We start from the raw sequence: 12,112 nt of genomic DNA, 5'->3' as shown, positions 1-12,112 counted from the left end.
TCCATTAAAAATGACCCAATATTTACGAGAACTCAACTCAAATTTACTATGTTTTAACCATCATTTTCAAAGAAATACTCAAATATTTACGCAGACATACCCCAAAATGATCTCTATTTGACGCACACTTTTAACAAATTAACCCATAGACTACAAAAAAACTATCTAAACTTCCCAAATTCTGCCGCAATTTTGGTCCAAATCTTCCAAATCTCGCCGATACAACATTCATCACATTCTGCAAATAAACTCAAATTGACAAAGATTTTTCCCACTTCAGCCTAACTGTTAGAAAGTTGAGCCCATTCGGACAGCCGAATTTAACTTGGTGTAAAGTTGTCAAACTTTACAGAAATTATTGCAAAGCAAAATTTTTTTCTTAAATTGTTTATTATTTTCACAAGTTTCCCAAAGTTTTTCCTTATTTTGAACAATTTTTAGGAGATTTGGTACATTGCAAAAACATTCAGATTCTCACAACTTTATCAATTTTGTAGTTCAAGAAATAAAGCCTCATTTCAAGTCGTTCAATACGTTTCAAGAAAAATCTCGAGAAACATACTTTTCAAGAAAGAAATTTCGGATTTCGGCAAACTTGTTTAAATTTCCGAGTTCAAAGAATAAATAATATCCAAAATAATGTAAAACCTGGATAATTCCCTCATATTTACTTGCCAGTTGGTACTTTTATCACAATAAAACCACTCATTATTCTACGTCTCTTGGTCTGTTCGGTAGTTTAACTTGAACATTCTTTATCGCAGATCTAAACAATTGTTCTCTCTGAAAATGTATACATCCAAACTAATTACTAATCACCGGAGAGGCTACAACTATACCGCTCGTAGAAAGTTTTGCCGTTTAAAGTAAATAAAACAGCACATAAATTTGATGAAATGAAGAATTTACAAGTTCCTTTTCAATCGCAAAAATAAGTCATCCACTATTCAATTTCTGAAAATTGATTGCCATACAGACCAGTGTACGAGAATCGATTTGACTTTCACAAGAAAGGAAAAGAGTGAAATTCTGCTTAATGTTCCTAAAATGACAATGATAGCAAGAACAAAAGCTGAAACCGGACGATAACGAACTCACACAAAAAAGAGCAACGTTCGAAAACAGTCGCTTACATATTCATGAATTGAATTGAAAATATTGCACTGCTTACGTAAAATCATGGCCAAATTCGGGTTCGAAACTGAAATTTGTTCTATTACTGACGAAAAAATACGAAACATTCTTACTTATTTCCATGAAAAACTTATTGAAAAAGACGACCAAATAGTTTCTCTAACAAACCAAGTCACCGAACTGGAATCCAGAGTGATTCAATTGGAGCGGTATAGTTCGAAAGTCACAATCATTATAAATAACCCCCCTTTGCAACCTGGTAACGCCAACATAACGGATCAAATTCTATTTTTCTTTAATAAATGTTTGAATTATTCCATGACTCCGGACGCAATCAAAGCCTGCCACCCCTTGGGTAATTGGAAAGGTAACAGCCCCCTGCAGTAATTGTCAAATTTATTTACTACACCGATGAAATTGAATTATACAATCGTCGACCAATGCTCGCAAATTTCAGGAACCCCCCAAATGGTAAACCCGTATATATGAAAGAACGTCTCCCCCAGCATGATTTGGCAATTCATAAACGGGCTAACGAACTGTATTTGGTCATGACGACCTACAACTGTAGGGTAAAACTGTTTTTAAAAACTGAAAATGGGCGTTTAACACAACCTGTTGATAGTGTTAAAGCACTTGAAGATCTTGAATCACGGGCAATAAAGAAAATATCTCCGTATCAACGCAACCAAGCCAACAACTGGAATCCTAATCAAGTGCCAAATCAGCGACGAAACAAACGACCTGGCGATGTATTTGAAATTGATAATTTCGACGAAATTTATCATATGGGAGCAACACCAGCTGGAAAAAAAATTAATGACAACGACACACCGCCCAATCGATGATTGTCCTAACATTTAAAAAACGCGGCTTAGAAAAACAGACGCAGTGTACACTCCTTTTCGACTTTGTGTTTTCGTAACAGTTTTAAAATCAAGTAATTGGACAATCATCTATCACTTGGAAATGGAAAAACACTCGAAATCGCGTTTGTTTATAATCGCGTTTGCAATCCTTAAGAGCCCATCATGACCAACTTTGCTGTCAACTAGAAACCCTCGAAACCAAACCGGCTGTAGTAGCTGTATGCGAAACCTGCCTCACTGATAACGATCCAATAGACATGTATTTCATAACAGGGTATCATACAATGATAGTAAAAAATAGAAATGACAGAAGAGGAGGAGGCGTTGGCTTTTGTACGAGATGATTGTAAGCTAAAATCCAACTTCTTTTTTGAAGGAAATCTGGAGCACCTACTTTTAACCATAGAAAGCAGAAAAAATCGAATAAATTTCTGTGTTCTATATAGGCCTCCCTCTGAAAAAATTCAAACTTTTTTTGAGACTTTTGAAAGTTTACTGTTCAATATAAGCGAGATGAAAGAACAAACTATTATTTGTGCTGATTTTAATATTGATATCCCTGATACATATCATCAACAGTACAAAAACTTGATCAATTCATTTAAATATGAAATGCAAAACGCAGAACCCAGAAGAGTAACTAAGTTCACGAGCAAATGTATCGATCATATTTTGTCGAAACAATCGAAAGAAGTATCAACCCTGAAATGGACTTTCAGCGATCATTACGCTCTACTTTATGAATTTGATTTTTCAGTCTCTAGCTCTCAACCTGATGAATTTTATTAGTCGTAATTTTGAATTTTTGGAGAATGAACAGAATTATTTGAACTTCCTCTTCATTCTCCATTATAGATTAAACAACATGAATGATTATGGTCTTGAAAGTTCTTGGTGTGAACTAAGTTCAATCATTCTACAAGTTTTTGATGATAAATGTCCAATTACAAAGAAAAAAATCTTCAAAAACAGTTGGATGACAAACAGGTTAAGGAATCTTATTAGAAAGAGAGATCGTGCTCATGATACACTCATATCTCACCCAAATAGTAAAAATGTAGTCCGGTTCAAGCAATTACGTAATCTAGTAACAAATGAAGTGCGAAATGCTCGCAAACAGCATTATGACCAAAAACTGGCTTTATCAGGTAGCCCAGCACAAAAATTTAAATTGTTCAAGGAATTCCTAGGGCAAAGGAAAAAATCAGTAAGAGACATTGATGTTGAAGAATTTAATCACTTTTTTATCAACGTGGGGAAGAAAATGAGTAACACAAATTTTCACAATGTAGACAGTGAGCCAGTTTCACCATGCCACAACAAAACTTTTTTTTTAATTCCCGTTGACACTAAGGAAATTTTCAACATAATAAGTTCATTAGAAAACAAAAGCACAGCGGGTCATGATGGGATCAGTAACAAACTTTTAAAACTAGTAGCTTCAGTAGTCAGCTTAGGAGCATTCAAGAAGGATTTTTTCCGGTTTGTCTTAAAAGAGCTAAGGTAATTCCTCTACATTAAAATGGAAATTTTGAAAACCCTTCAAACTATCGGCCATTTAGTCTTTTGTCATCCCTAAGCAAAGTGTTTGAAAAAGTCTTGAATATAAGGATGGTTGAATTCCTCGAAAAACATCAACTTTTCTCAAACGAACAGTTCGGATTCCGGCCAAAACGCTCATCCGCATACGCTATCGCATCAGTTACAGAACTGATGCGAAATGTTATTGAATCACAAAAAATAGGTTTCGCTTGCTTCATTGACTTTCAAAAGGCATTTGACACAATTGATCATTCACTTCTCATGAAAAATTACAAAATCTAGGCTTTCGAGGAAAAATTAATACACTCATTGCTTCATTACTGTCAGATAGAAAACAATTTGTAGTCCACCGATCAGAAGAATCGAAAAAATTGGAAATTAATGTAGGTGTTCCACGAGGATCAATTTTGGGCCCGTTGCTGTTTCTTTTGTTTATCAATGATCTGCCTCAAATTGTTCAAGATAGTTCAAAGGTGGCACTTTTTGCGAACGACACAACAATTTTAACATCAGGCAAAAATTTGGAAATTGAGGATAAGCTAAATAATGACCTGGAAAAGATTGAAAATTGGTGTTCAGGAAACAAACTTGTCATTAACAGTAAGAAATGTAAAATTGTGGGTTTTGGCCAGAATGTACAAAAATCAAAAAATCTGCTATTAGGCGAAGTGCTTGAAGAAGTAGTTTCATTCAAATATGTAGGAGTGTTAATTGATAAGTATCTAAATTTTGATCTACACATTGAACATGTTGGAGAAAAATTAGCAAAATTCAACGGAATGCCGTTCCGAGCAAGAAACTTTTTCTCGAAAATTTTTCTCTTACAAATGTATAATAGTTATGCCAAACCAATGATATCGTATGGAATTTTAGCTTACGGTTCGGCAAAAAAACAAAACTCAGTTCTATTTTTGTCTACAAAAACGCATTTTAAAAACTATCTTTTTCAAGAAGAGAGGAGACCATGTATGCTATCTTTTCAAGCGTTACAACGTGCTGTCAGTTGTTGATTTATATTTTGACGCTGTTGTAAAAGAGATCCTGGATCAGATTGCAAAAGTTTCTTCTTTGAATTTTCTTGATGTTGACAGTAACAGGCCAAACACGCGGGCGTCCATTAAGTCACTCATCCCTTTGCCAAAAATCAAAACACAGACTCAGAAGAAATCCTTGAGATTTTCAATAATAAAAATGTTCAACTACCTTGGTAAAGAAAGTCTATTACCCAAACAAGTAGCTAAAAAAGAAATTTTTTCGATTCGAACTAAACTTAGGGCATATTATTTGGATAACAAAGATGTTTTCGATATGTTTTATTAGGTATTGCACGTTTTTTTTCTCTGTGCACCTCTTGTAGAGTCTTTTGACTCGTATGGTGTCCAAGGTGGTAAATTGATTAAACTTAATACTCCGTATAAAGTACTCTGTATAGTCTACTATCTGAATTTAAATCAATCAATCAATCAATAACCAAAAACGAAAACGCTATTGAAAACAACCGACTAACGTCGGGCGAATTGCTCTCAAACGATCGGAGACCAGTTGGCTTAGTCAGTAGCTATGCACGGTTTAGTGAGGATAGCTTTAGCTTGATTGAGGGGGTGTAAGTGAGCTCGGGGGGGGGGGGGTGCACCGCCCTTTGCACCTAATATGCACTAATATAATTGCTACAAAATTGCACTAATATAATTGCTACAAACTTCGTTTGAAAGCAATTTAAAAAACACTTTGCAGACAATTCTATTTTAAGATTACCGAGTTGATATATTGGACCTAATAAACCTAATAAACCCATAACATTTAGCTGATACTTGAAAGTAGGCATTCAACTTTGTACAAAAACCTAACTGGAAATTGTGCAAAATTCATCACATATATTCACGTGTTTTATTAAACACGCCAATTTAAGGGCAGAAACGGACAACTTTTAAATTATTCTTTTGCAATTTGCGTGGTTCAATCACAAGTGGAAGGTTTAGAAAACAATAATATTTGAGATCATAAGTATAATTTTAGTGCAAAGATGATATTTGAGATCATAAGTACAGTTTTTGTGCAAAGACCTCAGAATTTGATCTAATTTATGACTATAACCTAAAGACAAAGGAGGCACAAAATTGTCCAGATTAGGACAAGCACGTTATTTTGGACAAACAACCCGCTTAGCTTTGAGAGACAGCAACGCATATAAAGCATTGAACTCCCCATTGCCAAGAATATACATACCATTGAGGGTGGTATATATTTTCTTGTTCATAGCCTTTCAAGGTCGCTATCAAATTCTTAAATAATATGGATATTTTCCGCTAGTTCCCCCAGTCCTATATAGCCGAAATTTCGGCACCCCCAAGAAAAATTGTTTGCTCACTTCTGAAAAGGCTTTTTATTTTCATAATATCGTTCCTGGTCTAAAAATGCAATTAGAACAAGTTTTTGGTTCATGTTTACATTATATTGCAGTGCATAATAGTATTTTCTAAATGCCTATTCATACGAATACTTACGTAATAACTCAAACAAATGCATACCTAAGGTTTCAACATATACAAATGGGGCTTGCCTAACTTATTGGGGGGGGGGGGGGGGAGCTAGAGGAAAAGATGAAAAGATCCAATAATATTGAAATTTACACTTTGTTAATTCTTATCAAATAACTAAGAGCATATTTCAATGTTTTATCATTAAATGACCCGCGCTCTGTTGATTTGAGATGATTGCAATCCGACCTTTACACTAACATGAAATTCAAAGTTCACGCTAAAACAAATATAACTTCAGTTACGCAGCTGCGAAATCGTCACATTCATTCCTAAATATTAACTTGAGCCAAATATTTTTAACTATTAATATAATCCTAAGCCAAATATTTATTCGACAAACTGTTTTATTCGGTCAGCTGCTTACTCAAAAAATCAGGACAAAGTCCCGTAGTCTTACACTTAATTAACTTTTCAAATATTTGGAGACAAAATTTCATTACAGAGTCTATTTGTATGGATAGGCATTCATAATAAACAGATCTTGTGAAGAATTGTGTCCACGGGCAATATAGCACTCGGCTTTTATCAGTGAAGGAAAAATCGGTATTTATACTCAAAAAGAGGCATCGTCACAATTATTGCACTGGATAAATATTGCGTGTCCATTTGGCTCTGTAAGTATCTTTCTACCATCAGATTTCTTTATACCACAATGGCTGATTCTCAATGGAAAGACACAATACATTATATTGAAGACATTACGTACAGAATCTGGGAATGTCGAGAATTGGAACTGATCAGGGAGGAATGGTTTCCTTTCCCACCTACACAATCTATAGTTAATAATTTGGGTTTTTCCCATTCAGCTCCCCCATAATTCTACATTCAATGTAATGAGGGGTCTGCGCCCTAGTCCCACCATACTGATAGAGGAAGGGGGCGGGTGAGAGACACACACCTAATGATACACACCAATTTCTATAAATCTCAAAATTGGTTCAGGGGAGAAATGAAAACCATTCCGTAAGGGAGACTTATTCGGAAGACTGTCAGCTGTTTACTCTGTCTGGTTGCACAAAAGGCAACGAGGAAGTCATCAACGGTACTGCTGCTACATTGGAAATATTCCCCGACCGCTGTTTGTATCCAGAAGATATTTTATGGAATGGATCAGATAAATTATCGGCAGCACACTTAACTGAAACCGACAGTCATGGAAATATTCCGGGAATTCATTCTTCCCACTTAATTAGGAAACTGTTTCCTTTCTATGTTGCGGCTTTTTTTAAAAAAAAATCCCACTTCACTCAGCTTAGCGGGTGCATATTACTTTTATTATTTGAGACGCCCATGCTTACGTAACAACAGTAAAAGATTTATGAAATTGCACATTCTGAAGGGTACCACAAGATACTGGGGTTGCATAACGTAATGGGATTGCAATAAAGAAAAAAATCTCAAGTGGTAGATACATGTGCTTTTAAAGCTTTTCAAACAGAATTGACATTCATGAACTGTAGCGTTACATGATATTTAGGGCCTTAAGTGTTTTGGATAACGACCATTTATTTAATAAGTCAATCTGTTTGTTCACCTGAACCGAAAAACAAGGTACTTTATGACGAGAAAGGAAAACAAAATCATGATTAGCTCCCGTATGAGATTTCGTCATCCATCAAAGTCCCCAAAAGACGAGCAAGACCAAACTGACAAAAATGCGACTCGAAAACTCGACATCGGAGAAAGCAGCCATGGCAAACAAGCTCGAATATGGGTGATTGCACATTGCATAATTCAGAACAATGTGATTGTCAGAGAGTGGTTAGTAAGAGACAACAAAAGTCTATTCCAGCAACTTGGTGTCGATTGGGCAGAAGTGGCCAAGAGTTGGGCCAAAAAATGGTACCAGGAAACAGAAAATTTTCAAAGAAACAAGAGTGACTCAACTTCAGAAAAATTGCTACAATCTGATTGGTTGAAGTCCGAATACAAGCGCGTTTCTCAGTGTAAATTAGAAGATCGCTCCATGTCAATTCCTGTAGATGTTTGCAATATAACGGCAGACGATTCCCGCAGCAATTGTTGCAAATTGGGTCAGTATTTAGTAGAGGCATATATAAGATGTTGGGTTACTATCAGTACAAACTGTGGCGAATTTGAAAAATTGTACCACCCACACGCCAGATTTGAGTCACCTTTGTGTAAGGATTCGGTAGGACCTTCCGACATTCTCAAAACATATCGCGAAAACTTTTACTTCAATCCAAAACAAAGTCAAAATGTGAAAATGTCGGCCGACTGGGTAATTTTAAGACCCGAAACGTGGACAGAAATCAAGCATAACTCCTCAGCAAAATCGATGAAAAACAAATGGATTTATCCTTTCGATAGTGACGTCGCATGTTTGCAACAACTATTCGGAACCCAGCAACTGGATTCAACCAATCAAAATCGAGATGAAAAAGGAGTTAATAAAACGTTAGTTAATCAAATTCCCGAGAAGTACACCATGTCTATTCGTTGGACAATGGCAGGCGACTGCCTTGAACAAACTGAAACGGGGCAAATGTCAATCCCAGTTGTAATCATAGGCGAATCATATTTACATTGTGTAGGAGTGAGGATCAAGAGGGAGATACAGGTGTGGGATGCTGTTGGTGTTCAAGCCCAAATCGAATTGGGCAAAATGCACCAGCATGGACAATCAAAATAAATATAGCCACTGTTTAACTCCACCAGGATCGTATCGAGACCTACTCAACAGTTTGAGTAAAGACAACCCGAAAAAAATCAAGAGACTTCCACAATTGGCTTAATTTGAAGATTTACAGAAATTGAAAAATATTGTGGAAATGATATAAATTCCCTTATAATATTTGGAAAAATTTACTATAATTTATTTGCCTATTTTGACCAACATTGTTGAACTGTACAACCTTTTCACGAATTAGCATCCATATACAATATAATTGAAATATTAACTGCTAGCTAGCATCAGTTCCAGAAAAATATCCGCTTCTAAAAACCAGTATAATGTCTGAAAAGGAGATTGTGCAGCATTTAGAACGCATTTTTATGCAAAAAGTAAATTTCTAGTATGCATTTTTAATATGCAAAGAAGTAAAATTCTTGAGATTATTCACATCTGCCTCCTAAAAGCAAGGTGGAGTAAAATTCAGCTTTTGCTCCGCAGAAGCATTTCCTTTCTCTTTATAAATAATAAAGAGTGGCAATTTAGTTGAAATAGAGCAGCTATTGAATAGTGAAAATTAGCGTGAGGTGGACCCCCAACCACGAAGTATCCATGTAATATTGCCACAATGTAACTATGTAATATTAATAACTATGTATTATGTAATATTACATAGTAACTATATAATATTAGTAACTATGTAAAATTGCCCTGATAGCATTTCAAAAGATCCACCAAAATTGGTAATTTAGTGCATAAATTCTATTGCGATAGCTGGGTGACTTGGAACTGCTATACCGAAAAGAACACCGTCGCAAAAGGGTTAGAGATCTACTGCATGGACGTGATCCGCAAGCTCCACGAAGTGCCCCTGATTAACTACTACCAGCTCAGTCAAGAAGTGTGCCCCGAACAACTAACCTCGGACTCAAACACAATCTGTTCTGAATTCCTTGCCAGACCGATACTCATTAGCGCAGCCAAGCGTCTGAGATGAAGGAATTGAGGCAGGGCATAGAATGAAGTATTGAAGGAAGACGGTCATATGTGGGGCCCTGAAGATCTGAGCACCCCATATGTTAGAAATGTCTCAAATGAGCAGAAAAGGGTCTCACTGCCTCGAAAATCACCGAAGTAACGAACATACCCGGCAGATTGCCGGAAAATAGCCGCCGTTGATTCCAATAAGCATGATTGGGATTGAACGAATAGAATATATTGAAAAAAAAAAGATTTTTGTACAAAAATATTTTTTAAGTCCGATTTATTTTGATGGCATTTCGTAGTTGATCATACTTCTGTTTCTTAGAGAGAGGCTACAGGGGCTACTATCAACACCAATAAGCATTAGAGGTGGTAACTAAGACTTATAGGAACGACGTTGAACTAGCGGGCATCTAAAATTGGGCTTTATGGGTTTATCCCGTTTCTATTTCTGACTTCAATTTTTTATACCGACTCTGTTCATTTTGAATTGCTTTGCTTAGCAACTGATGTTCAAATTCACTTTTAGCAGAATGAGAGAAGAGAGAAACTAGCCTAGAGAAGTCAAAAAGATTTCACGCAAAATGTCGAAAAAGCGGCAAAATGGTAAAGCGAAAAAAAGTTTGACGAAGTAAAAAAAAAGACGAGCGCAATAATAGCCGGCTGAGAAGATGAGGGCGGCTATTAAAAATGATATATATCGAAACTAGATGACGCTTGACAATTCAGTAGTGAATTGGCTAGATTCTAATTAAAACCTCTTGTGAGCTCTAATCAATCTGACCCTCCCAAGTTCATCATGGTTGCAATGTGAGGGAGCTTGGGATGACTGCTAAAATATGACTGAAAGATAATAAGTGGAAGAGATAACTGTGTGCGATCCCTGCGCACACTTAGCATCTGAAATAAAAATCATCTTATAAAAAAACTGTGTAAAGTCTATACAAAACAAATTTTGGGTCCAGACAAAACATCCTCTACTGTATCCCAACATGGACTTCGAACAGATGCTCTGGTCTTCATGGCTTGGGATCCGTTCCTCTTAAGGTCTCATAAATAAATACCCCCGGCTCCGGCCACAAGGACTAATTCTAAGATCTCTATGTTAAAAAATTCTCGCGTACATTGTACGAATTGCCAAAAATTGATTTTGTGATAACGCTTTTACTAATATTTACTAATCACTCAAACGCATAACTCGATAATTTCCGAAATCAGTGGGCGGGTCGAGCGCGCTGTGTTAAGAGTGTAAGGATGTGCACGGGGTGATAGGGGAGGGGTGTTGAAGTTGGGGATGGGAGTCAAACTCTAAGAACTGCCCTTCACACAATAAATTTATGTCTCCAAAAGAGTTCTGTTCAAACGCATACCTAGAATCTGCGTTCCCTGTGTTACTTTCGGTCGTTACTTGTTTCTCCCGTTTTTGCGACAAAGGTGAAAATCGTTTTTGAAAGATCGGATGAAAAATCGTTTTTGAATGCAAAAAGTGTATCGCCCACCAGCAGCGAATTAGACTTTATGGCTGTAACAAATAACATCATCAACTATTGTTCCCCTGAGTTTCTCGACTCAAAGCTTCAAGTCAAGTGTTAGACAGAATGATTTTGGATATCAACAGACAGCCGTAACACTACTGATTAACATTTTTGAACAACACCAATACTAAACATAACCGACTAACGTCGGGCGAATTGCTCTCAAACGACCGGCGAGCGGTTGGCTTCGTCAACAGCTAGCCATGGTTTAGTGACCTCAGGGCACTACATCTTTATCCCGTTTCTGAAAACGAAAGTTAAATGGGTAAGACGAAAAATCGGCCGAGCGAAAAATTGCATAAAACACAAACAGGGTTAACAAATTTGCTACAAATTGCTTTTGAGAGCAATCAACAATGGTTTCCTAAAAAGTGCCTGTTAGATCAGTTACGATAAAAAACATTTCAACTATAACTAATTGGTAATGAGGAGATCAGAGATGATGATATTATGCAAAGAAGATGATGACATTACGCAAGACATTAATATCTTAAGAACCAATTGATTGTCCCAAGAGACTATCCGGTATCCCTGTTTCAAGCCAGAAATAGTTTCACAGGCTCAAAGATCCATACACTTGGAACATACAAATTTTCCAAAAACTTGAAAAGTTCAAATTTTATCCAAAAACTACTAAAACTGGAGTCATAAAAAAGTTTATCACCATCCCATTTACTCTAGAAACTATGCAGCAGCTTATTATCAAACCTAGGAGGAGGTTCGAGGGCCTCTGTTGCCGGAAAAAAAACATGAAAAATTGCAAATATTTTAAAAAACTGCTTCAATTCGTGATATTAAAATTTTGAAGAACATTCCATTACATCTCTAATTTATGCAGTAAAATATAATCAAATCCTAGAGGAAGCTCTGTGGCCC

At 36.3% G+C, this 12,112-nt stretch overlaps 2 protein-coding genes across 4 annotated transcripts in view; one reads left to right on the top strand and one right to left on the bottom strand.

Moving 5' to 3' along the window:
* Positions 1-12,112, bottom strand: part of LOC142341623 (carnitine O-palmitoyltransferase 1, muscle isoform-like) — a 116,771-nt gene that overhangs the window by 59,182 nt on the left and 45,477 nt on the right. The window lies entirely within an intron of this gene.
* On the top strand, positions 7,058-8,932 carry LOC142340931 (uncharacterized). The gene is made up of 2 exons (XM_075391708.1): positions 7,058-7,927; positions 8,232-8,932. The coding sequence occupies exons 1-2, from the start codon at positions 7,796-7,798 to the stop codon at positions 8,736-8,738; spliced, it is 639 nt and encodes a 212-aa protein (XP_075247823.1). The 5' UTR covers positions 7,058-7,795; the 3' UTR covers positions 8,739-8,932.

This window comes from Convolutriloba macropyga, chromosome 6 (genome assembly GCF_964194025.1).
Source record: "Convolutriloba macropyga chromosome 6, txConMacr16.3, whole genome shotgun sequence".
In the NCBI taxonomy this organism is placed as follows: domain Eukaryota; kingdom Metazoa; phylum Xenacoelomorpha; order Acoela; family Convolutidae; genus Convolutriloba; species Convolutriloba macropyga.
Note: the sequence above shows the minus strand (reverse complement) of the source record. Positions and strands in the feature narration are given on the sequence as shown.